The sequence below is a fragment of the Oncorhynchus keta genome, chromosome 4 (assembly GCF_023373465.1).
Source record: "Oncorhynchus keta strain PuntledgeMale-10-30-2019 chromosome 4, Oket_V2, whole genome shotgun sequence".
NCBI lineage: Eukaryota > Metazoa > Chordata > Actinopteri > Salmoniformes > Salmonidae > Oncorhynchus > Oncorhynchus keta.
Genome location: NC_068424.1, coordinates 32,313,202 through 32,339,259, shown reverse-complemented (window position 1 = coordinate 32,339,259; position 26,058 = coordinate 32,313,202). Strand labels below are relative to the sequence as shown.

At 46.9% G+C, this 26,058-nt stretch overlaps 1 protein-coding gene across 12 annotated transcripts in view; it reads left to right on the top strand.

Annotated features, from left to right (window-relative positions):
• myripb (myosin VIIA and Rab interacting protein b) overlaps positions 1 to 26,058 on the top strand; it is a 200,779-nt gene that overhangs the window by 160,266 nt on the left and 14,455 nt on the right. For 11 of the 12 annotated variants that reach the window (XR_008111213.1, XR_008111214.1, XR_008111215.1 and 8 more), the window contains 10 exons: positions 9,909 to 9,989; positions 10,383 to 10,480; positions 10,760 to 11,101; positions 15,015 to 15,189; positions 15,990 to 16,660; positions 17,103 to 17,864; positions 24,456 to 24,647; positions 24,990 to 25,151; positions 25,502 to 25,600; positions 25,695 to 25,755. Coding sequence is in view for 9 of the 12 variants with exons in the window: in XM_052506155.1 (XP_052362115.1) it covers positions 9,909 to 9,989; positions 10,383 to 10,480; positions 10,760 to 11,101; positions 15,015 to 15,189; positions 15,990 to 16,660; positions 17,103 to 17,864; positions 24,456 to 24,647; positions 24,990 to 25,151; positions 25,502 to 25,600; positions 25,695 to 25,755 (2,643 nt within the window). In the remaining 3 variants the exon portion in view is untranslated. The remainder of the gene's footprint in view (positions 1 to 9,908; positions 9,990 to 10,382; positions 10,481 to 10,759; positions 11,102 to 15,014; positions 15,190 to 15,989; positions 16,661 to 17,102; positions 17,865 to 24,455; positions 24,648 to 24,989; positions 25,152 to 25,501; positions 25,601 to 25,694; positions 25,756 to 26,058) is intronic. The other variant, XM_052506144.1, reaches the window with a different exon arrangement.

Here is a 26,058-nt window from a genome sequence, read left to right as displayed (position 1 = left end):
AAGTGGCATAGTTAAAGTGGCTAGTGATACATGTGTTACATAAGGATGCAGTCGATGATGTAGAGTACAGTATATACATATGCATATGAGATGAATAATGTAGGGTAAGTAACATTATATAAGGTAGCATTGTTTAAAGTGGCTAGTGATATATTTACATAATTCCCATCAATTCCCATTATTAAAATGGCTGGAGTTGGGTCAGTGTCAATGACAGTGTGTTGGCAGCAGCCACTCACTGTTAGTGGTGGCTGTTTAACAGTCTGATGGCCTTGAGATAGAAGCTGTTTTTCAGTCTCTCGGTCCCAGCTTTGATGCACCTGTACTGACCTCGCCTTCTGGATGATAGCGGGGTGAACAGGCAGTGGTTCGGGTGGTTGATGTCCTTGATGATCTTTATGGCCTTCCTGTAACAACGGGTGGTGTAGGTGTCCTGGAGGGCAGGTAGTTTGCCCCCGGTGATGCGTTGTGCAGTCCTCACTACCCTCTGGAGAGCCTTACGGTTGAGGGCGGAGCAGTTGCCGTACCAGGCGGTGATACAGCCCGCCAGGATGCTCTCGATTGTGCATCTGTAGAAGTTTGTGAGTGCTTTTGGTGACAAGCCGAATTTCTTCAGCCTCCTGAGGTTGAATAGGCGCTGCTGCGCCTTCTTCACGACGCTGTCAGTGTGAGTGGACCAATTCAGTTTGTCTGTGATGTGTATGCCGAGGAACTTAAAACTAGCTACCCTCTCCACTACTGTTCCATCGATGTGGATAGGGGGGTGTTCCCTCTGCTGTTTCCTGAAGTCCACAATCATCTCCTTAGTTTTGTTGATGTTGAGTGTGAGGTTATTTTCCTGACACCACACTCCGAGGGCCCTCACCTCCTCCCTGTAGGCCGTCTCGTCGTTGTTGGTAATCAAGCCTACCACTGTTGTGTCGTCCGCAAACTTGATGATTGAGTTGGAGGCGTGCGTGGCCACGCAGTCGTGGGTGAACAGGGAGTACAGGAGAGGGCTCAGAACGCACCCTTGTGGGGCCCCCGTGTTGAGGATCAGCGGGAGGAGATGTTGTTGCCTACCCTCACCACCTGGGGGCGGCCCGTCAGGAAGTCCAGTACCCAGTTGCACAGGGCGGGGTCGAGACCCAGGGTCTCGAGCTTGATGACGAGCTTGGAGGGTACTATGGTGTTGAATGCCGAGCTGTAGTCGATGAACAGCATTCTCACATAGGTATTCCTCTTGTCCAGGTGGGTTAGGGCAGTGTGCAGTGTGGTTGAGATTGCATCGTCTGTGGACCTATTTGGGCGGTAAGCAAATTGGAGTGGGTCTAGGGTGTCAGGTAGGGTGGAGGTGATATGGTCCTTGACTAGTCTCTCAAAGCACTTCATGATGACGGAAGTGAGTGCTACGGGCGGTAGTCGTTTAGCTCAGTTACCTTAGCTTTCTTGGGAACAGGAACAATGGTGGCCCTCTTGAAGCATGTGGGAACAGCAGACTGGTATAGGGATTGATTGAATATGTCCGTAAACACAGTTGCCCTATTCCTGCCATAAGTACCATTATTGGTACTACGGCTAACAGTAGGCCTAATGGCCATGGCGGATACTTTTAACAATGTGGTTCAATCAACTCATCCCTTGAAAGGAGCAATCTAGGATTAGTATATCCATTTTAGAAATGGTGTATATATAGCCATTCATTTTTTTTAAACGTATAAAAGCCTCATTCCTCCGCTGTTGTTCTTTGAATCGCAGATTGCCCCTTTAATCCCAGTGTGCTATACAACAGTAATACTCCCTAACTCCACACACTCTAACAGATCAGGCTGATGGGGGGGGACAATGGCATCTGGATGATGAGATGTTGAGGGCAGATAAAACTGTTCCCACAGCAGGAACTAATCACTCAGAGGACAAAGTGGCCATTGCAACGGAGGGGATTACTAGCCAGCAAGACCAGGCATCGCCACTCTCTTCTCTCCCCCATTATGCTTGCTGAGCAGCAGCCTTAACACTAGCTGTCTGCTAATATTACACAAGGATTACACCCTCCAACCTCAGGGATTAGGACCATCTAGACTGTGTCCATTGGCTGGCCAGTGGTGGATGAAGAGGGTGTTTGTGTATAAAAGAGATTGTGTGATGGGTTGAGTGAAGGTGTGTGTGTGTGTGTGTGTGTGTGTGTGTGTGTGTGTGTGTGTGTGTGTGTGTGTGTGTGTGTGTGTGTGTGTGTGTGTGTGTGTGTGTGTGTGTGTGTGTGTGTGTGTGTGTGTGTGTAAGGGGGGTGTAAGAAAGAGATTGTGCATATGTTTGGGGGGGGGGGTTATGTAATGTCAAAGACATTGATCTGTCAGTAGCCATCCGTCAGACCTTTTACGAGGTTTAAGGACAAACACACACACCTCTCTCTCTCACACACAAACACACACACTCACACACACACACATAGTAGATGACAGAGGCGTTGTCCGTGTCAGAAGAGATTTAACAGTTTGAGAATAGAACAGAAATACCCTCTCGTCTCAAACCTTAATGGCTGCTGTAACGTCTCATGAGCTGCAGTGCCCCTGGTGGCCAGCATGTTACACTACAGCATCCAGCAGATGGAGGAGTCAGTTGTACTCCCAGTCTGTCTGTCTGTCTGTCTGTCTGTCTGTCTGTCTGTCTGTCTGTCTGTCTGTCTGTCTGTCTGTCTGTCTGTCTGTCTGTCTGTCTGTCTGTCTGTCTGTCTGTCTGTCTGTCTGTCTGTCTGTCTGTCTGTCTGTCTGTCTGTCTGTCTGTCTGTCTGTCTGTCTGTCTGTCTGTCTGTCTGTCTGTCTGTCTGTCTGTCTGTCTGTCTGTCTGTCTGTCTGTCTGTCTGTCTGTCTGTCTGTCTGTCTGTCTGTCTGTCTGTCTGTCTGTCTGTCTGTCTGTCTGTCTGTCTGTCTGTCTGTCTGTCTGTCTGTCTGTCTGTCTGTCTGTCTGTCTGTCTGTCTGTCTGTCTGTCTGTCTGTCTGTCTGTCTGTCTGTCTGTCTGTCTGTCTGTCTGTCTGTCTGTCTGTCTGTCTGTCTGTCTGTCTGTCTGTCTGTCTGTCTGTCTGTCTGTCTGTCTGTCTGTCTGTCTGTCTGTCTGTCTGTCTGTCTGTCTGTCTGTCTGTCTGTCTGTCTGTCTGTCTGTCTGTCTGTCTGTCTGTCTGTCTGTCTGTCTGTCTGTCTGTCTGTCTGTCTGTCTGTCTGTCTGTCTGTCTGTCTGTCTGTCTGTCTGTCTGTCTGTCTGTCTGTCTGTCTGTGCCCGCCCTTCCTCCTGCTGCTGGAGGAACTTCAGCTTTGAGTGCTCTTTACTGACAGGACACACACCCTCTTTCTCTCGCTCACTCACTCACGCACGCACGCACACAAACACACACACAGACCGGTGCTGTCGTCTGCAGGGTTGTCATGGTAATATCGAGTGATTCCTCTGCCGATCCTTGAGTGGAAAAAAGGTAAGACCGTGGTCAGTGAGAGGAAATGAAATAGGAACAGGGAGGAACACAAAGGAGATGGTTATCTCTTTCCATCTCTCTATAATAATTTGACATGAGTAGGGCCCTGTGTTTTGGTTAGTCATGTCACATGGCCTTTTCCAGAAATGAGAATTGGGCCACAAGTGAAATGAATTGTCTGATGATGGTGCTGGACCATCTGACATAAAAAGAAAAGGCGACAGTTTAAATTAAGGTTCAAATTCAGGTCATCTGGCATTATTAACCAAAACACAGGGCCCTAGACACGAGATGACATGAGCTTTCTGATTTGAGGAGGACACGCCCAGTAGAGGCGGGGAGGGGGCTCTGCCCAGTGTGAAGGCTTGGAGGGGCTAAATGATTGACAGGAGAGGGTCATAACAATGGCAATGCATGCTGTGGTGGATTGTCAAGTAGCATGTCATCAATCATGTTTTGTCATCTCATCAAATCGCCGAATAGAGCAGGTTCACCTTGCAGTGAAATGCTTACCTACAAGCCCTTAACCAACAATGCAGTTTTAAGAAAAAACAAGTGTTAAGAAAGTATTTACTAAATAAACTGAAGTAAACAATACATTTAAAAAAATGAAAATAGAAAAGTAACAAATAATTAAAGAGCAACAATAAAATAACAGTAACAAGGGGGGTACTGGTACAGAGTCAATGTGCGGGAGCACAGGTTAGTCGAGGTCATGGGTACATTTGTGGGATTCCCCTGACTGTCTGCCCGGGCGGTGAGGCATCGGGAAGTGGACATGTTGATGCTGTGAGAGATGACAGACAGGGTCCCCTGCAACTATGACACTGTTAGCTAATAGTTCTCACATCCTCAGCAAAGCACACACGCACTCATCAGCACTGCATGCATGTCCGCGTGCGTGCCTGCGTGTGAGTGTGTGTATGTGAAAGAGAATGGGAGACGTAGAGAGAGGTTGTGTGTGAGAGAGATAAAGAGAGAAAAGGAGATGGAAAGTGAGCGTGGAGACGGAAAAGAAAGCAAAAAGTGAAAACGAAAGAAAGAAACAATCAGGGAAGCGTTACTGTGTCTATTCTGTGGAGCCACCTAAAATGCCAGTAAACAAGATGCCACATGGCCGCCATCTTGTGATCATGTTTGTTTGCAGGGCATTATTGTGGTACCCCTCTGCATGCTTAGTTTCCTTCATTACACTCTTAAGGGGGAAAGTGCCAAGTAGAATCATGTAGGGTTCTTCGGTTTGGTGCAAGGTTGAAACCTTTGCAGAGGGTTCTACCTAGAACTCTCTATGTAGGGTTCTTCATAGAACCCCCTGTAAATGGTTCTACCTAGAACCCTCTGTGAACGGTTCCACCAGCCTTATTAGCCTTTAAAATTCAACTCTTTATGACAATACATGAAGTCTATCATAAGTACTTTCTTTGAGAGTCATACCCTAACACAGCGTGTTAGGAAACTCCTGGTTTTCAGGCCACATCTGGTCTGCAGTTCACGTTATGCTGACTTGCAAAGTTATGTGAAATCACCCACAACCTGCGGAATGACTATCAGGGTAGGGAAGATTTGATTCATGGGACTATCTAAACTAGGAAAACCATCTCAGTAATGGGTGCAATATGTATTACTTCTAACAGATTGGATTACTTTATAAAAATGTACATCATGTATCTTTATGTAGCATAAGATCAATCAATGTACAAGCACAAACACAGACATTAAAACAAACAATTCTGAAAATCAACCTGTAATGGAGCATGCTGGGAAATATGATAATGATAGGTGTGGTTTTGAGGATTTACTCCCTTCTTGCCTTCCAAAGAATATTCAAAGAACCCTTTCTTCCAAAAACGGTTCTTTAGGATAAAAAAGATTATTGGTTGAACTCTTTGCCTAACAAAGAACCCTTGTCTTCCATAAAGGGTTCTTAGGAGCAAAACTCAAAACTATTCTTTGTAGAAACCTAGCCCTCCTCAAAGAGACTTTTGGAACCCTTCTTTCTAAGAGTGTAGGACTCGGTTATCTCGGCAGTGTCATCGTATGTCCGTGTCCTACTAAATACATGATTACAGGCTTGATTTGTGCTGGGTGATATACTGTTTGTTGCTGTTGGCTGTCTCCTTTAAGTCAAATGTGCAGGCAGGCGGCCAAACACACACACACACACACACACACGCACACGCACACGCACACGCACACATACACCCTGCATCTCAAACAGAGGAGAGAGAGAGAGAGAGAGAGGTCTTGGAGTGGTCGAGACATAGTCGGGGACTTAAACCATGCCCTGTGGTTGAGTTGGGAGACCACAATTCTCACTTATTATCCTAAGGATAAAACAAGCCATCACATGGACAAACAAACTCCATAGATCAGTGGTGGGATGGTTGAAAGATGACAGGAAGAGGAGGAACAGAAGAGGAAGGTAAGGGAGGACACAGGACGGTGACGTGGATACAGATGGCATCGTTTGGAAGTTCTTGTCTTGATCAAAGAAGAACTGGAAGACCATTCCCACTGACCACACCCTCCGAGCCAGGAGGGGACTAAAACAGTTCAAACACAAGACAACCTGTCCTGTGCCCGACCAAGCAGAGTCCCATTACAGGCAGACAAACAGACCAACACAAGCAAGTCTAGTACTGTCTGATTGCCTAGCCTACCACTGCAGTTTCAGAGTCACTGCACACAGACACTCAGAGGACTCCTAGTGGCCTGCCTCGACTCCCACTGCCAGGCTCCGAGTGCTTCGTGTCACGGCTACAGCCGTTATAGCCCCAGTCCTTGCATGCACACACATAGTTCAGTCCTTCGGGGGCACAGGCTATGGCAGGGTGATAACTTCAGCTGTGACAACAGTCATATTCCCAGAGCTGTGTCTCTAAGCTGCTAATTGGAGGAAGTTGATTTGTCCCTTGAGAGGAAGTAAGGAGCCGATGAAAGACCTCCTGGGATACATATCCGCCACCGAATGGCCCCCTGCGCTAATGCAGGGTGGTTTATGAGGAGACGACGCTACACAGGCAAACACACACCCTGCATCTAAAACTGAGCAGAGGAGAGAGAGCGAGAGGCCCTGGGGTTGCGTTTAATGAAGCTGACCTGAATCAGGTCAGGGAGCTGACTTCAACCATGTGCTGTGGTGGGAGTTGTGGGGCCCAACGATTCTCACTTATATATCAGAAGGATACAACAAACCATCAAATGCAAATGGGTAAAGTCCAGAGAGTAGTGGTGGGATGGTAAGAAGATGACAGGAAGAGGAACCGGAAGGTAGGGAGGACACCAGACGGTGATGAGGATACAGATTAGTGGTGCGCGAAGGTCAGCTGTTTGTTCACCCGCCCGCAATGACTAATAATTACATTTACATTTAAGTCATTTAGCAGACGCTCTTATCCAGAGCGACTTACAAATTGGTGCATTCACCTTATGACATCCAGTGGAACAGCCACTTTACAATAGTGCATCTAAATCTTTTAAGGGGGTGAGAAGGATTACTTTATCCTATCCTAGGTATTCCTTAAAGAGGTGGGGTTTCAGGTGTCTCCGGAAGGTGGTGATTGACTCCGCTGTCCTGGCGTCGTGAGGGAGTGTGTTCCACCATTGGGGAGCCAGAGCAGCGAACAGTTTTGACTGGGCTGAGCGGGAACTGTACTTCCTCAGTGGTAGGGAGGCGAGCAGGCCAGAGGTGGATGAACGCAGTGCCCTTGTTTGGGTGTAGGGCCTGATCAGAGCCTGGAGGTACTGAGGTGCCGTTCCCCTCACAGCTCCGTAGGCAAGCACCATGGTCTTGTAGCGGATGCGAGCTTCAACTGGAAGCCAGATAATATAATCCATAATCCATAAATAATCCATCCACAACCGCCCTACTATATGCGGTAGGCCCGCACCCGACCCTAACCTGCAAGTATAGAAAATGCTCTATAGGCTACAGTCAAAGACAGCAGGACGATTTCTTGACGGGTGCAGTTTTTTTTGTTGTTGCCTGATTTAGATACGTTTCTGCTTGTAAGTAGGCTGTTTGTTAGTCAACGTGTCTAAAATTAGATACGTGTAGGTTCTCTTTTGTCCTTATATGAGAATGAGAAATGGTTCTCAACTAGCCTGCCTGGTTGAATAAAGGTGAAATCAAATTAAATATGTATGTTGCCCTAGAAGACTAAATAAACCCCTTGCTCACCAGAATAATGTGATCGATTGATAGAATGAATTCTTCAATCTAGTTGACATCGGTAAAGTTTCCTCTGTCATCTTTCATGACGTTTCGGGACTGGAGACAATAAAACAACAAATGAAAAACGGGAAAGATATTCTGTGCAAAATGTCCAAATGACATCGGTTTGACCGGTTGTAAGAAAAAATGAAGCTGTGAAAACGACCCAACGTCTTTCTGATAAGATTTCACTTCGGCTTCCATGCATATTTTATGTGGTTGAAATACTATCAAGGTTCATGATGCTTTTACGATGAAGACGGCACCTCTACAGATGGTATCTAACTGAGCATCGCATTCTCTCGAGATGCAGAAATAAATCAATCATATTTCTTCACTCCTGTTTCCAAGTCCAAATTTTGCCTACATTTGGTGAATAATTTTACTGCAAGAAATGCTTAGATCTGCAGTATTTATTATTAAGGCTATAGCCCTATTCACACGAGACTAGTATTACCAGATAACTTTGTCTTATCCCAGAATGTGGGTTATTCCAGAGCCGCAATATTTTTGAATTATACATTTGGCGATGTTCAATTCATTGGCACAAAACATGTAAACAAAAGCATTCACTGTGAAAGTTGATAGATGTAGGCCACGCAGCCCTTCGTTCAATTTATCGAAACCGGTTATTGTTTTCTTGCTTAAAACCTCGAGCAACACTTGTCAAACTCAGACATTTCTCTCAAAGCACAGGGATGTCGATTTGCACGGGACAAATATTATCAAAGAACGTTTGCCAGAAAACAGTAGGTTATGCTGGTTAGTCAATGTCCAGATTTAACCCATCTAAACAGCAGGCTACAGTTCCCTTGACGTGCCCTAGGCCTCATTCATAACACAGCCGGCACTGCTATCGTCCTCTCGTACCACTTCATCAAATCTTTTTCCAAACATGACTTTTCTGGCCCTCCCCTTTCTTTATTTTCAACAGCTTTCGCAGCTTTTGTGTTATTGAATTAAACTTCGACAATGTCCTTTTTTTCCCTCCGTGGATTTTGACGTGAACTTTATCTGCCCTTCCCAAAAGCATTATTTGGAGGCTGTGTAGGCTATTTGTCACACATACAGTTAAACCCTAAAGTTTAGGCTCATGCGGTAATAACAGATGGCCTACAATAATGAAAGAAAAACCTCAAGGTAGCCTATATAAATTGCGCAATAATTATACATTTATGGATATTCGAAGGTATTGTTTCTCTTCATTCAACCCGCCCGCCACGCACCCGTCCCTTCAGCCACACAATATTTAATGACCCTGAACCTGTCCTGCCTGCGTCATGTGTCCAGGAGTCCACCCGTATCGTTGGGAGTTCTTGTCTTGATCAAAGAAGAACTGAAAGATCATTCCCACTGACTACTCCCAAACGACTCCCTAACCCGAACCCAAGCCAGGAGGGGACTAAAACTTTTAAAACACAAGGCAACCTGTCCTGTGCCCGACCAAGCAGAGTCCCACTACAGACAGACAGACAGATAGACAGACCAACACAAGTAAATCTAGTACTGTCTCTTTGCCGGGCTCGAAATGTCACTGCAGTTTCAGCCTCACTGCACACAGACATCATTCCTAGTGGCCTGCCGTGACTCCTGAGTGCTTTGTGTCACCGTGAAAGCCATCACAGCCCCCCCCCCCCCCACACACACACACATAGTTAAGTCCTTCGGGGGCACAGGCTATGGCAGGGTGATAACTTCAGCTGTGACAACAGTCATATTCCCAGTGCTGTGGCTCTAAGCTGCTAATTGGAGGAAGTTGATTTGTCCCATGAGAGGAAATAAAGAGTTGATGAAAGACCTCCTGGAGAAAACAGATAGCCCTATGGGACACATCCGCCACCAAATGGCCCTCTGCGCTAAAGCGGTGTGGTTTATGAAGAGACGACACTAGACAGGCAAACACACAAAAAAGGGTTCACGGACAGGTTCAAATGAATTGAAGCCGTCACACAGGTTCTCTGCTCTTTGCTCCTGTCTCATATCATTGCTCTCCTCTGCTGATGAGGGTGATGAGAGGTTCTCTCAGCGCGAGCCAAGGTTCCTCCCAGCACACCCGATGCTGACCTCTAACCTCTCCTCTGGCGGTCCCGTGTGGCTCGGTTGGTAGAGCATGGCCCTTGTGATGTCAGGATCGTGGGTTCGATTCCCGAGCTGGGGCTACCAGTACGACGACTGTAAGTCGCTTTGGATAAAAGACTCTCTATATATTAGGTGTGTTGTTATTGTACCTGGGTCTCTGTCCCCCGCAGAAAGCAGTGTTCACGACGGAAGCAATGGCAACGATGGCAGCGTGTGTGGCAGTGACTCCACCTTCTACAGGCAGAGTGAAGGTACACAACCCCATATAGGTGGTGTCCTGGTCAAAAGTAGTGCACTACACAGGGGATGGGATACCATTTGGCATATACACCCATGGAAACCAACAAATGAATAAGCGTCATTTGTAGCATGTATATCCGTTTCAACAGGCTAGCACATTACATATATCCACCGCATGACACAGCATTACCGTAGGGGGGGTGTTGTACTACACACCCACTGCGTGGTCCTCTTGGTCAAGAGGTCTGTGACCCTCCCAGTCGGCCACTTGTGTGTGAATCACCACAGCCCTGACATTAGCCTGTAAACAAACCACTTTGCTCTGCACAAGCAGATATATCTGTAATTAAATCTGCTCCTGAAGGGCTGCAAGTAAACGTGTGTGTGTGTGTGTTTGTTTGCAGGACACAGCATGGCAGAGACCCTCACTGTTGCCCTGCGTGTTGCTGAGGAGGCCATAGAGGAAGCCATTGCCAATGCAGAGGAGTTTACTGACAGCTTGGTGAGACAATAGTCCTGGTGTGTGTGTGTGTGTTTGTTTCCCTCTCTCTATTTCTCTCTGTCTCACTCTCTCTCTTTCTCTCTGTTTCGCTCAGATTCAGATCAGCTTTATTAGCATGAATGACAAGGCCACTGTTGCTAAAGCGACGTGAGATAATGACAACAATAACAGTAAAAAAATAAGTCATTTCTTCTCTCTCTCACCATGTCTCTTTTTTGGGGGGGTTTGGTGCTTGTTTTTCTGTAGTGCTGACCAGGCTTTGATGTCTCTGTGTTGCAGGAGAAGCAGAATGAGGCTTGCTACCTACGGGACCACAAAGAGGAGCTTATAGAGGAACTTGCCACGACCATCGTACAAAAAGTACGTTTAGACTCTGGTGTGGAGTTTTCGGTCACATCTAACATTGTCCTCTCTCTCTCGCTCTTGCTCCGCTCCTCTCCTTTCCTCTCCCAGATCATCCAGAGGAGGAAGCGTTCAGAGATGCAGACAGAGTATGACTTTGTTTGGCCCCAGAGCCAGGGCCAGCCCCAGGGCAGTGAGATGTCCTCCCCCAGCCAGCCCCCTCACAGCACCCTGGCCCAGGCCAACCAGGCCCACCTCAAGAGTTCCTATTCCCTCTGGGTCAGTCTGGTTAGGAAGCCCTCACTACACTACACTACCTTACACTACGCTACCATGTACTAAGCTATGCTACACTACGCTACCATGCTCAATGCTACGTTACACTACGATATGTTATGTTTCACTACACTACGCTATGCTATGTTACACTGCACTACAGTACATTACAATACAGTACAGTACAGTACATTCTTAGGGCTGCAATTCCGTGAACGGGATTGATATGACAACAGCCAGTGAAAGTGCAGGGCGCCAAATTCAAAATAACAGAAATCTCATAATTAAAATTCATCAAAACATACATGTATCTTATACCGTTTTAAAGGTACTCTTGTTGTTAATCCCACCACAGTGTCCGATTTCAAATAGGCGTTACAGTGAAAGCACCACAAACGATTGTTAGGTCATCACCAACTCACAGAAAAATTCTGCCATTTTTCCAGCTAAAGAGAAGAGTCACAAAAAGCACATATCGAGATAAAAATAATCACTAACCTTTGATGATCTTAATCAGATGACACTCATAGGACTTCATGTTAAACAATATATGTATGTTTTGTTCATATTTATATAAAACAATCTCGGTATACATTGGAACGTTACTTTCACTCGTTCCAAAAACATCCGGTGATATTGCAGAGAGCCACATCATTTTACAGAAATACTCATTATAAATGTTGATAAATACAATTGTTAGACATGGGAATATAGATATACCTCTCCTTAATGCAACCTATGTGTCAGATTTCAAAAAAACTTTACGGAAAAAGCAAACCATGCAATAGTCTGAGACGGCGCTCAGAAAAAATATAAAAATATCCGCCATGTTGGAGTCAACAGAAATCAGAAATAACACTATAAATATTCCCTTACCTTTGATGATCTTCATCTGAATGCACTCCCAGGAATCCTAGTTCCACAATAAATGTTTGTTTTGTTCAATAATGTCCATTATTTATGTCCAAGTAGCTACATTTGTTAGTGCGTTTAGTGCACAAATCCAAACGCTCGTGCAGGTCCAGCCGAACGTGGGACGAAAACTTCAAAAAGTTATATTACAGGTTGAAGAAACTTGTCAAACTAAGTATAGAATCAATCTTTAGGATGTTATCATAAATCTTCAATAACGTTCCAACCGGAGAATTCCATTGTCTGTAGAAATACCATGGAACGCAGGTTGTTATCATGTGAAATGCGCATGACCAGGACCTGGCTCTCTGCCAGACCACTGACTCAAAGAGCTCTCATCCGGCCCCACAATACAGTAGAAGCCCAATTCAAGTTTCTAAAGACGGTTAACATCTAGTGGAAGCCTTAGGAAGTGCAACATAACCAATATCCCACTGTGTATTCAATAGGGGCTGTGTTTTTACATTTAAGTCAAATGTTTGGGGCAATATTTCTCAAGTAAAAAAAAATTGTTGTCTCATGTTGACTGACAACATTTCATTGAAGAATCCCGTCCATAGTTTCACTCATACTAGGAGTAGTTCTGTTGACCAATCACCGACAAAGGGGCGTATACTTTGTCTACTCAACTACGACTTGTTTGTGTGCTTGAACATCTGAAAATAAACCCTGCTGAACACCAAAACTAACAAAAACCTAACCACAATTTGTCATAATATGTACATGAACTGTTTTATAATATATAATATAATAATAATATATAATAATAATATATGCCATTTAGCAGACGCTTTTATCCAAAGCCATGTGTGCATACATTCTACGTATGGGTGGTCCCGGGAATCGAACCCACTACCCTGGCGTTACAAGCGCCATGCTCTACCAACTGTGCTACAGAAGGACCACCACCTACACTACCCTACCCTTTGTCCTGACCAGTATAGCCTGTAGGTAGGGCCTGGAACTTTGGGGTATGACTAGGACCCAGAGTTTTCTCCCTGGTCAGGGCAAGGAATTCTTGGCCTTAAGTGAGGAGATATGGGGACAGACAGGGTTGAGGTCTGGCAAAGAACAAATGTAATTGCTTTAAATGTGCTGGCAGATTTTCCCATGAATGGTCCTCTCCTGAGGGCTGTGTAACCTGTTTGTACCTGTGAGTTATACAGTAGCTTTCCAGGGAAACCTCTACGCGCACACACACACACACACACACACACACACACACACACACACACACACACACACACACACACACACACACACACACACACACACACACACACACACACACACACACACACACACACACACACACACACACACACACACACACACACACACACACACACACCTGGCAGTGTTTCACAGGGAAGTCAGTGGGGACCTGGCTGAGATTTGTTATCGTCCCGTGTGTGTGTGAGGAACAGCAGTGTGGAATCAAAGCTACGCTCCCATCCCGTCTCCTGTCCCAGTCTGTCTGTTACACTCAACCATGATCAAAGTCCTGCAGAAATACACAGAGATTCTCCTCCACGCCCTGGCCCACAGAGGGATGGGTTCCCTTTATAAATGCTCTGCAAACACACACATCCAGGCACACACAGCACACACACACACAAAGCGTGCGCAGACACAAACACAGGCGCCCACATACACACATACTTGGCGTTCACATACAGTCACACTTACTCACTCACACACACACACACACACACACACACACACACCTGGCAGTGTTTCACAGGGAAGTCAGTGGGGACCTGGCTGAGATTTGTTATCGTCCCGTGTGTGTGTGAGGCAGGCACAGCAGTGTGGAATCAAAGCTACGCTCCCAGCCCGTCTCCTGTCCCAGTCTGTCTGTTACACTCAACCATGATCAAAGTCCTGCAGAAATACACAGAGATTCTCCTCCACGCCCTGGCCCACAGAGGGATGGGTTCCCTTTATAAATGCTCTGCAAACACACACATCCAGGCACACACACAGCACACACACACACAAAGCGTGCGCAGACACAAACACAGGCGCCCACATACACACATACTTGGCGTTCACATACAGTCACACTTACTCACTCACACACACACACACACACACACACACACACACACACACACACACACACACACACACACACACACACACACACACACACTCTGCCTATGAATGAGCGCAGAGTGATGTGTGTGTGTGTATGTACGTCCGTAAGGAGAGATTTAGTCGTATTTGGTTGAGATTAGTTATTCATACACTGTTTTTTGTTTGTAATTTTAGTTCTCTGATACAGAGATTGTAGTTCTCTGGTGCCCAGATTGTAATTCTCTTATACCCAGATTGTAGTTCATTGGTGCCCCCTGCAGACTCTTTAAATGAATTACAACCATTGGACTGGCAGCGCATCCCTTAATGGCACCCTATTCCCTATAGTATACTACTTTGTAGGGAATCGGGTGCCATTTGGGACGTAACCTGAAAGTCAGTCTTACAATGTACCAGGATGCCGGAAGAACACAAACTCCAGTTGCCATTTACAGGTCGCAATTGTAAATGAGAACTTGTTCTCAACTTGCCTACCTGGTTAAATAAAGGTGAAATAAATCAAATAAAAAATTACAATACCTTCTGAGATTTTTACCAAACGACCAGTTCAGTTGGAGCAGTGAAGACCAGGCTGTGGTCAGTGGTATCCACATTGCCACCCAAACAAACCAAGCTAATCTTTTGTACCTAAGCTGGAATTGGAGTGTGGGAAAATTCCTCCCCGGAACAAAATGTTGCCACTGTGCCTGTTACATTTGAAGCTTTCCTTGGCTGGTCGGCCCAAAATTCATCATTTTGTGTCACCTTTTCAGCACTTGTTGTTTTTAAAGTGTTGTAGTCTATCATTTACGTGTGTGTGTGTGTGTGTGTGTGTGTGTGTGTGTGTGTGTGTGTGTGTGTGTGTGTGTGTGTGTGTGTGTGTGTGTGTGTGTGTGTGTGTGTGTGTGTGTGTGTGTGTGCACAGAGGTCGCGGTCTGCGTTCTCCCTGACCAGTGACGATTCTCCAGAGAAGAACACCGAGGCACTAGTAGGGGCGGGGGGAGGTGGAGAGGTACAGGACTACGCCTCTCTGAAGAAGGAGACCGCCAGGGCCTCCTCACTGCCCAGCTGGAAGAGTGTAGACCGCCTGGACAACTCCAGTAAGTAAGACACACACTGAAACATGGATCCCTGATACAGTCGCGCACACACACATATTAGAGACGCCCAGAGCAAAATCCTCCGTATTGTCGCACAATATAACGCTCTACGCTCAACCCAGAGAGACATGTCCATACTGTCACGTTTTACATGCAAACACACGTCAGTACTGTCACGTTTTACATGCAAAGACATGTCAGTACTGTCACGTTTTACATGCAAATACACGTCAGTACTGTCACGTTTTACATGCAAAGACACGTCAGTACTGTCACGTTTTACATGCAAAGACACGTCAGTACTGTCACGTTTTACATGCAAAGACATGTCAGTACTGTCACGTTTTACATGCAAAGACACGTCAGTACTGTCACGTTTTACATGCAAAGACATGTCAGTACTGTCACGTTTTACATGCAAAGACATGTCAGTACTGTCACGTTTTACATGCAAAGACACGTCAGTACTGTCACGTTTTACATGCAAAGACACGTCAGTACTGTCACGTTTTACATGCAAAGACATGTCAGTACTGTCACGTTTTACATGCAAAGACATGTCAGTACTGTCACGTTTTACATGCAAAGACACGTCAGTACTGTCACGTTTTACATGCAAAGACATGTCAGTACTGTCACGTTTTACATGCAAAGACACGTCAGTACTGTCACGTCTCTCTGTACAGTCAAACATGTTACATGCAACAGGACAATTCCATACCGTTGCGGTCCCAGGAAGAATGCTGTGTTTGTCACCTACGTAAAGCTCTAGATATGTTTATCTGTGCCTGTATGTACAGGTGCGTCCTCGGTGCTGCAGAGCCCGGACGGTAACTGGATCGCTCTGCAGAGCTCTCAGCACTCCCGTCCCAGCCTGCTGACCAAGAGAAAGTCTCTGGTGTTCAGCGTCCTGGAGAAAGAGTCCGACGTGGTCTCGGCCTACGACGAGATGGGCCCCGAATCCGACCAGGAGGACGACAAGGGGGGCTGGGGGGCCGCGCTGCGCCAGTTCCAAAGGAAACTCTCAGACGAGACGTACTACACGGACTCCCAGCACGACCCTGAGTGGACGTACACCCCGGTCCACCTCCCGGTCACATCGCCCTCTTCGGGCCAGTACACCAACACCGAGACCCTGAACTCTGACTCAGAGTGTTCCTCTGTACCCCCCACCCGACCCGGCAAACCCCTCCAGAACGTAATGAAGAAGACAGGCCCTAACCAGGACCCGTATCTTCATCCCCAGCAAGCTCAGTACCACCATCATCAGCATCAACACCAGAACCCCCCTTTGTACTCGCTCCACCCGGAGGCGCTAGATGTGAACTTTAACCCCAAGGTGACTGGGGACAGTGCGCAAAGCAACCACGTCAGGAGGTCGCGGAGACGCAGGAAGAGCAAGAGGGAGCTGGCGGGGAACCAGGCCCACGCACAGACACACACACAACCACTTTATTCGTCATCTGCACAGGTGGGAGGACATTCACTCACAAAGCCTTGAGGAAGGTTTTACTTGCAATGACTGTGATATGTGGTTGTCTTATCTAGCTTGGTTGAATGCACTGACTGGACATCTCTCTGGCTGACAGTGTCTCTGCTAAACCACAAAAATGTCAATGTAAAGATATGGCACGTGTAGCAGCTTCGCCAATCTCTTCACATTGGCAGTAGTAGGTACAGAGTTGTTTTAGTCACCTTTACGACACCTCATTCTAGTTGTTATAAATCTCAACAACAACAACAGAAAAAAAAGTGTTGTCCTTTAGTCAACCCTCATGAGACTGTTGTGAAACATTAGTACACCACTGGGTGGCAGGAAAGGACAATGCTTGTTCATATGGAAGGAGATAAGCATCAAGGTCTCCCTATTGCTCTCTCTTTCATTCTGTCTTTCTCTCCATCTCCGCCCGTAGGAGAACAGTTTCCTGCTGAACGCCCTGCTGAAGAGTGGCATGAGTGAGGAGATGCCTGGGCCTGACGTGGGGCCCGTGCCCGAGACCTCCTCTGCGGTCATGACCCCCGAGCCCAAGAACCAGGACACTGTGGCCCCTAACTCTGCGGCCCCCAGCTCCCCTAACTGCATGGCCCCTGGCCCCCTGTCCCCCAGTAGCTCTGGGCCCGGCTCGGGAGACACACTGGAGCAGGAGCTCTACTCCAAACTGGGCCAGCTGGTTGGACGAGCCAGCAGCGAGGAAGTAGCGAGCTCGTCCGAGGATGAGCCAATCAAAAGCCCCGTAAAGAGAGACAGAGAAAGTGACAGACAGAAAGAGAAGCTGAGGCAGATTGAGAGAGAGCGAGATCATCAGGGACAAAGTGAGAGACAGAGAAGTAAAAGTAGGGATAGGACGAAGCGAGAGACGTTTGAGTCAGTGAACGGGCCGGAACTGAAAAAGAGAGAGCGACTAAGGGAAAGTCTGACATTGAGACAGGAGGAGAGAGTGAAGGAGAGGAGGTTGGAGAGAGGAGGAAAGAGTTTGGAAGAGAAAGTAGATGGCAGGGAAAATAAGACAGTGGAGAAGAACAGGCAAAGTAAGAAACTACAGAGAAAAGAGGTGGACAGAGAGACCGAAAGAAAGGGGGAAGAAGTGGAAGACCGAAACGAAAAGACAGGATCCACGCCCTCCTCGCCTGCAATTACCCCATCTATCCAGGAAGGGGTGCTGTGTGACGGACAGGTAAGCAGAGAGAGGCAGAATAGGAGGTCTTTGTTTCATATTTAGCTTCAGCCATAGAGTTGGAAAGAGGGACAAATCGAATGATAGGGATATGGATAATTGGATAGGGATGATTGACCCAAAGCCTGTTTTAGCATGGGAAAAGATAGGAGATGAGCTCTTTAGTACATCTCTATGGCTTTAGCCTATCATACATGACCTGTATGTCCTGTTTGTGTCGTCACCTACACACCGCAGGCGGCTACCCTATCTTTACTCTTATATTAAGCTCTCTGTTTCTCCTTTATCTCGTTTCTCTCGGTCACTCCTTTATTTTCCCTCCCTTTCTTCTGGCTGTACCATCCCGAACCTCTTCCTCCCTCCTTGCCAACCCGTTCTCACCTCTTCTCTCATCCACATCTTTCTGTGCCATCCGTGTCCCACATCTGTCTTTCTCCCGTTTCTCTCGATATCCCCCCCTCCCCCGTCTCCCTTTCTCCTTTGTCTTTCTGTCCGTCCATCTGTCCGTCCGCGCATGTCTGTCTGTCGCAAGAGACAGAATGGGGTGGAACTACAGCAGAGGCTACAGTTGCTCTCCTCTCTCTTACAGCAGGTGAGATTTACTGTCTCTATAACACAGTCAGTCAGGACATCACATATGCACACACACACACACACACACACACACACACACACACACACACACACACACACACACACACCTTGTATGCGACATGACTAACCACAGTCCCAACCTTAACATTCACGTGATGCAACCCCAAAACAATCAAATTAATCAGATTGCTGTGGTGGACAACGCACACTAACACACACTCACTGCGTCTATCTGATGATTCACTTCTGACAATTCTTAGACACTCTGTCACCAGTAAGGCATCATCAAGTGAAACATGGTTATTTTGTCAGGGGCCATCGTGCGTCACGCTCTCTCTCTGATTTACTTCAGTTGTGTCGTAAATAGCACCCTATGCCCTATATAGTTCACTACTTTTAACCAGTGCGTGTAGGGAATAGTGTACCATTTGGGACGTTGGTTTATTTTAGGGACTTCTGGACACAATCTGGTATAATTGTTATTCAAAGCCACTAGATGGAGTCATGAGTGAAAAGCTGATGGTGCTGTATTCATTTTAGACATAAAAGGCCGACTGCATTAGCTTGTACCCTTACGGAAAAACCACATGATTTCATATGTGGAAATCACATTAATTCCCGTGAAATTGTCACGTTTTGCCTAATGTCTAATTTTATTTCACGTGATGTTTCACATGTGGATTTTCACGTTATCACATAAACCTTTCACATGTGGTTTTTGAACACTTCTCATGTGATGATATTTCATATGAAGTTTCACGTGGATATCTTTCACGTGAGATTTCACAGGTGATGCCCTGCAAATTAAAATGTGTCGTTAGGATGTCTCCAGGAACATCACGCAGTCGCAGTGTTTTCAACTTACATATTTGACACACTTTGACATACTGTGCTTTCAGGAAGTATTCACACCCCTTGACTTATTCCACATTTTGTGGTGTTAAAGCCTGAATTTAAATTAGATTAAATTGAGATTGTTGGTCACTGGCCTAAACACAATACGCCATCATGTAAAAGTGTAATTATGTTTTTAGACTTTTGTTTACAAATGAATAAAACATGAAAAGCTGAAATGTCTTGAGTCAATAAATATTCAACCCCTTTGTTATGGCAGCCTAAATAAGTTCAGGGGTAAATATTTTCTTAACAAGTCACATGATAAGTTTCACATGTTTTTTGAAGGACTGCCTCATCTCTGTACCCCACACATACAATTATCTGTAAGGTACCTCAGTCGAGTACTGAATTTCAAACTTGAATTTCACATTTTAATATCTCACGAAGAAGGTACCTATTGGTAGATGGATATATATCTTTTTAAAGCAGACATTGAATATCCCTTTGAGCACAGTGAAGTCATTATCAATACACCGTGTCACTAAAGCGATACAGGCATCCTTCCTAACACAGTTGCCAGAGAGGAAGAGAACTGCTCAGGGAATCACCGTGAGCCCAATGGTCACTTTAAAACAGTTTGCGTTTAATGATTGATCAACAACATTGTAGTTACTCCACAATACGAACCCAATTGACAGTGAAAATAGGAAATCCTGTACAGATAAAAAATGTTTTTATCTAAAACGTGCATCCTGTTTGCAACAAGGCACTAAAGTAATACTGCAAACAATGTGGCACAGCAATTCACTTTTTGTCCTGATTTGGAGCAAATACAATAAAATACATTACTGAGTACCACGCTCCATATTTTCAAGCATATTAGTGGCTGCATCATGTTATGGGTATGCTTGTAATGGTTATGGACTGGGTAGAAGAAAAACAGAATGGAGCTAAGCACAGTCAAGATTCTAGGAAAACCGAGTTCAGTCTGCTTTCCACCAGACACTGGGAGATAAATAACCTAAAACATAAATCTACACTGGAATTGCTTACCAAGAAGACCGTGAATGTTGCTGAGTGGCCGAGTTACAATTTTGATTTAAATCTGCTTGAAAATCTATGGAAAGACCTGATAAAAATGGTTAGCAATGATCAACAACCAATTTCACAGAGCCTGAAGAATTTTGAAGATAATAATGGGCAAATGTTGCACAATCCGTGTGTGGAAAGCTCTTATAGACTTACCCAGAAAGACGCTGCCAAGGGTGCTTCTACAAAGCACAGGTAAAAAAATATATGGCAAATAGAAATCAAACTGGATGGTCTACAGGGATAGATGGGAGGGGTTGAGGGTAGCTGAAGGATGGGACTGGTCTACAGGGATAGATGGGAGGGGTTGAGGGTAGCTGAAGGATGGGACTGGTCTACAGGGATAGATGGGAGGGGTTGAGGGTAGCTGAAGGATGGGACTGGTCTACAGGGATAGATGGGAGGGGTTGAGGGTAGCTGAAGGATGGGACTGGTCCACAGGGATAGATGGGAGGGGTTGAGGGTAGCTGAAGGATGGGACTGGTCTACAGGGATAGATGGGAGGGGTTGAGGGTAGCTGAAGGATGGGACTGGTCCACATGGATATATGGGAGGGGTTGAGGGAGCTGAAGGATGGGACTGGTCTACAGGGATAGATGGGAGGGTTGAGGGTAGCTGAAGGATGGGACTGGTCTACAGGGATAGATGGGAGGGGTTGAAGGTAGCTGAAGGATGGGACTGGTCTACAGGGATAGATGGGAGGGGTTGAAGGTAGCTGAAGGATGGGACTGGTCTACAGGGATAGATGGGAGGGGTTGAGGGTAGCTGAAGGATGGGACTGGTCTACAGGGATAGATGGGAGGGGTTGAGGGTAGCTGAAGGATGGGACTGGTCCACAGGGATAGATGGGAGGGGTTGAGGGTAGCTGAAGGATGGGACTGGTCTACAGGGATAGATGGGAGGGGTTGAGGGGAGCTGAAGGATGGGACTGGTCTACAGGGATAGATGGGAGGGTTGAGGGTAGCTGAAGGATGGGACTGGTCCACAGGGATAGATGGGAGGGGTTGAGGGGAGCTGAAGGATGGGACTGGTCTACAGGGATAGATGGGAGGGGTTGAGGGTAGCTGAAGGATGGGACTGGTCTACAGGGATAGATGGGAGGGGTTGAGGGAGCTGAAGGATGGGACTGGTCTACAGGGATAGATGGGAGGGTTGAGGGTAGCTGAAGGATGGGACTGGTCTACAGGGATAGATGGGAGGGTTGAGGGTAGCTGAAGGATGGGACTGGTCTACAGGGATAGATGGGAGGGGTTGAGGGTAGCTGAAGGATGGGACTGGTCTACAGGGATAGATGGGAGGGGTTGAGGGTAGCTGAAGGATGGGACTGGTCTACAGGGATAGATGGGAGGGGTTGAAGGTAGCTGAAGGATGGGACTGGTCTACAGGGATAGATGGGAGGGGTTGAGGGTAGCTGAAGGATGGGACTGGTCTACAGGGATAGATGGGAGGGGTTGAGGGTAGCTGAAGGATGGGACTGGTCTACAGGGATAGATGGGAGGGGTTGAGGGTAGCTGAAGGATGGGACTGGTCTACAGGGATAGATGGGAGGGGTTGAGGGTAGCTGAAGGATGGGACTGGTCTACAGGGATAGATGGGAGGGGTTGAGGGTAGCTGAAGGATGGGACTGGTCTACAGGGATAGATGGGAGGGGTTGAGGGTAGCTGAAGGATGGGACTGGTCTACAGGGATAGATGGGAGGGTTGAGGGAGCTGAAGGATGGGACTGGTCTACAGGGATAGATGGGAGGGGTTGAGGGTAGCTGAAGGATGGGACTGGTCTACAGGGATAGATGGGAGGGGTTGAGGGGAGCTGAAGGATGGGACTGGTCTACAGGGATAGATGGGAGGGGTTGAGGGTAGCTGAAGGATGGGACTGGTCTACAGGGATAGATGGGAGGGGTTGAAGGTAGCTGAAGGATGGGACTGGTCTACAGGGATAGATGGGAGGGGTTGAAGGTAGCTGAAGGATGGGACTGGTCTACAGGGATAGATGGGAGGGGTTGAGGGTAGCTGAAGGATGGGACTGGTCTACAGGGATAGATGGGAGGGGTTGAGGGGAGCTGAAAGATGGGACTGGTCTACAGGGATAGATGGGAGGGGTTGAAGGTAGCTGAAGGATGGGACTGGTCCACAGGGATAGATGGGAGGGTTGAGGGTAGCTGAAGGATGGGACTGGTCTACAGGGATAGATGGGAGGGGTTGAGGGGAGCTGAAGGATGGGACTGGTCTACAGGGATAGATGGGAGGGGTTGAGGGTAGCTGAAGGATGGGACTGGTCCACAGGGATAGATGGGAGGGGTTGAGGGGAGCTGAAGGATGGGACTGGTCTACAGGGATAGATGGGAGGGGTTGAGGGTAGCTGAAGGATGGGACTGGTCTACAGGGATAGATGGGAGGGGTTGAGGGAGCTGAAGGATGGGACTGGTCTACAGGGATAGATGGGAGGGGTTGAGGGTAGCTGAAGGATGGGACTGGTCTACAGGGATAGATGGGAGGGGTTGAGGGTAGCTGAAGGATGGGACTGGTCTACAGGGATAGATGGGAGGGGTTGAGGGTAGCTGAAGGATGGGACTGGTCTACAGGGATAGATGGGAGGGGTTGAGGGTAGCTGAAGGATGGGACTGGTCTACAGGGATAGATGGGAGGGTTGAAGGTAGCTGAAGGATGGGACTGGTCTACAGGGATAGATGGGAGGGGTTGAGGGTAGCTGAAGGATGGGACTGGTCTACAGGGATAGATGGGAGGGGTTGAGGGTAGCTGAAGGATGGGACTGGTCTACAGGGATAGATGGGAGGGTTGAGGGTAGCTGAATGATGGGACTGGTCTACAGGGATAGATGGGAGGGGTTGAGGGTAGCTGAAGGATGGGACTGGTCCACAGGGATAGATGGGAGGGGTTGAGGGTAGCTGAAGGATGGGACTGGTCTACAGGGATAGATGGGAGGGGTTGAGGGTAGCTGAAGGATGGGATTAAAAACAAACAAAAGATAACTATTGGAAAATACATTTTGTCCATAAAATGTATATTATATGTATCAGCTATTATAAGTTGGATGCAGTTTCTAAAAGCGCTTTCTAAACACATATGTCGTAGTAGGAAATGGAGCCGTGTGTTGGAGCCGTGTGATAATGATGTATATTGGTAATGTACTATAGGTGACGACCAAAACTCCGGCTCCCATTACCCATCTACGTACTCAGTCGGTACCTGAAATCTTTCCCTCTCGCTCTTTGCTCTCTAAGTCACCTCTGAGTGTTCAAAAGGAGCCGCCTCTCATCTCCTCTCGTCTCCCACTCGAGTGCCACCCCTTACCACCCACACTATACACACTTCCTTTCAAGCCCACGTACGTCGCTAGCTAGCTAACGCGTCTTAAAAAGAGAGAGAGAGAAAGGGGTGTGGATCAATGCACTTGTTAGTCCCACAGATCAAAGCTTCAAGCCAAGGATTATCTCATTATTGAATTACATCGATCTCTCTCCTTCTCCCTCATCCCTCTCACCTTTTCATCCATTCAGATGTACTTGTTTGTACTTTACAGCAGGGGTGTTGTTTGTTCGTCTTGTAGGTTCGAGACTGCACTTTCACTTATCGTGTTTTCTCACATTTTCTACTTTTCTAGTGGTTTGGTAGAGGAAAATGTATATACAGTAATTGTAACTCTGTTAGGTAACCCTACCATGACCTGGAATCTAGTAATAAAGGTCAACAGCTCCCCTCCTCTTCCACATGAAGCGTCACACTCTTCATCCTCCACCTGATTGCTCCTTGCAGGTTGACATGAGTCGTGACGATGTGTGTGTGTGTGCTGCACTGATTGGAGGTGTAAAAGCTCTGTGTGTCATTGAGGACCATGCTGTAAACATCTCACTTGGACCCTGTTACGACTCTCCTCTTGACTGTTTCATATTTGTTTGTACCCACTAATGATAGTCATGTTCGTGCCTGTGTGTGTCTGACTCGTATCTCTGTGTGTGTTGTGTGTCTGTTTCTATGTGGCATGTCTTTGTGTGTGTATGTGATGTGTGTGTGTGTCTTGACGTGTGTGTGCACGTGTGTGTGTGTTGAGCAGAAGTACTCGGCCGCATCGCTGTGCAGTATCACCACAGAGGTACTGAAGGTGCTCAACGCCACAGAGGAACTGATTGGTGAGGCGGGGGGCGATAGTGTCACCCCCTCTGAGTGCATGAGCGCGTCTGAGTCCTTCCTCAGCAACTTAGAGACCCGGAAACTGGACCAGAAACTCACCAAGATGGAGGAAAACGTAAGACCCAGTGCCTACATACATCTCAATGTTGGTGGTCACTATCTGGCCATGCTAGAAAGGACCAAATGCAGCGCTTTCTAAACCCTAAACTTAATCCTTATCTTAACCTCCACCATAACCCTAGATTTAAAAAAAGAGTAAATAGCATATGTGTACTTGCTCATCTGAACTCACTATCTGAGCCACTTTTGTCCATCTTAGCATGACCATATAGTGACTACCACCTGTAAAGACTAAACAAGAAAGGCCCAAGGATAGAGCCCTGTGGGTCCCCAACATTGTTATGCTCAGCACCTGTGCCCATTGACCTTTCCTGTAACACGTGACTTGTCCCTGTAGGTGTACATGGCTGCGGGGGCGGTGTACGGCCTGGAGGCGTCACTGGGGGACCTGGAGAAGGTGGCCCGAGGCATCAGCAGTGGCACCTCAGACAGAGACCTGGCCTTCCTGGAGGACCAGGTGGCCACTGCTGCCGCCCAGGTGCAGCAGTCTGAGCTCCAGGTAGGGGGTCCATTCATATCCAAACGCCCAGCTGTTTCTATGACTGCATTCCATGCTGATGACATTGCAGACGCAGGTCAGATGTGATGCTTGCCCAACTGTGTAGTTGACGACGTGGCAATGTGTTGGGGATGGAATGCAACCAATGTTTGATGGTCCTGTAAGAATGCAGGTTTTAATGTGGAGACTGGAGAGAATGTGGCAATGTGTAATTGTATTCTAATGGTGTCTTCTAAATGAACCTGTTTCATTCATTCATTAAATTAACCTGAGCCTTGATGTACTCTACAATACATCTACAGCAAATGTCGTTTTTATTTTCGGAATCATTTGGAATCTTTCTCCTCCAGGTATCAGACATCGAGGAGAGGATACTATCTCTAAAAACAGCTGGACTGAATGTCACCGCCTGCAATCGTTTCTCCAACTTCTCCAAGCCAAAACCTACGGTATACTGTAGTATATTCCCACCAGACAATTATTACACACAGCTACACCCTCATATGGCCACTGTATTCACCGTACTGATCTGTCACTCTGCAGCCTCAAACCCTTGACACATCACGCCAACAGAGGAGAAAACTACCTGCCCCTCCGGTCAAAGGTAACGGACAACTTGTTGAATTGATCACAAAGGAAACCTTTTGCTGTTGAACAATGTTAAATGTTCTATTTAATCCATTTACTTTTCCTACTTCTGTTAAATGGAGTTTATAGGATTGGCTCCCCTTGATGATAGAAAAAAGTAATTGGTCGCAAAAAAGACCCAAACTTTGTCACTTCATAAAATCCTACGATTTTCAGACTGTGTAATGTCACACCGTCACAATGAAAAGTTTTTTTTCCCTTTCAGGAGTTTGAAAATACACTCACACCCTCTTTACGCTTTGATGTGCGTGTTGCATCG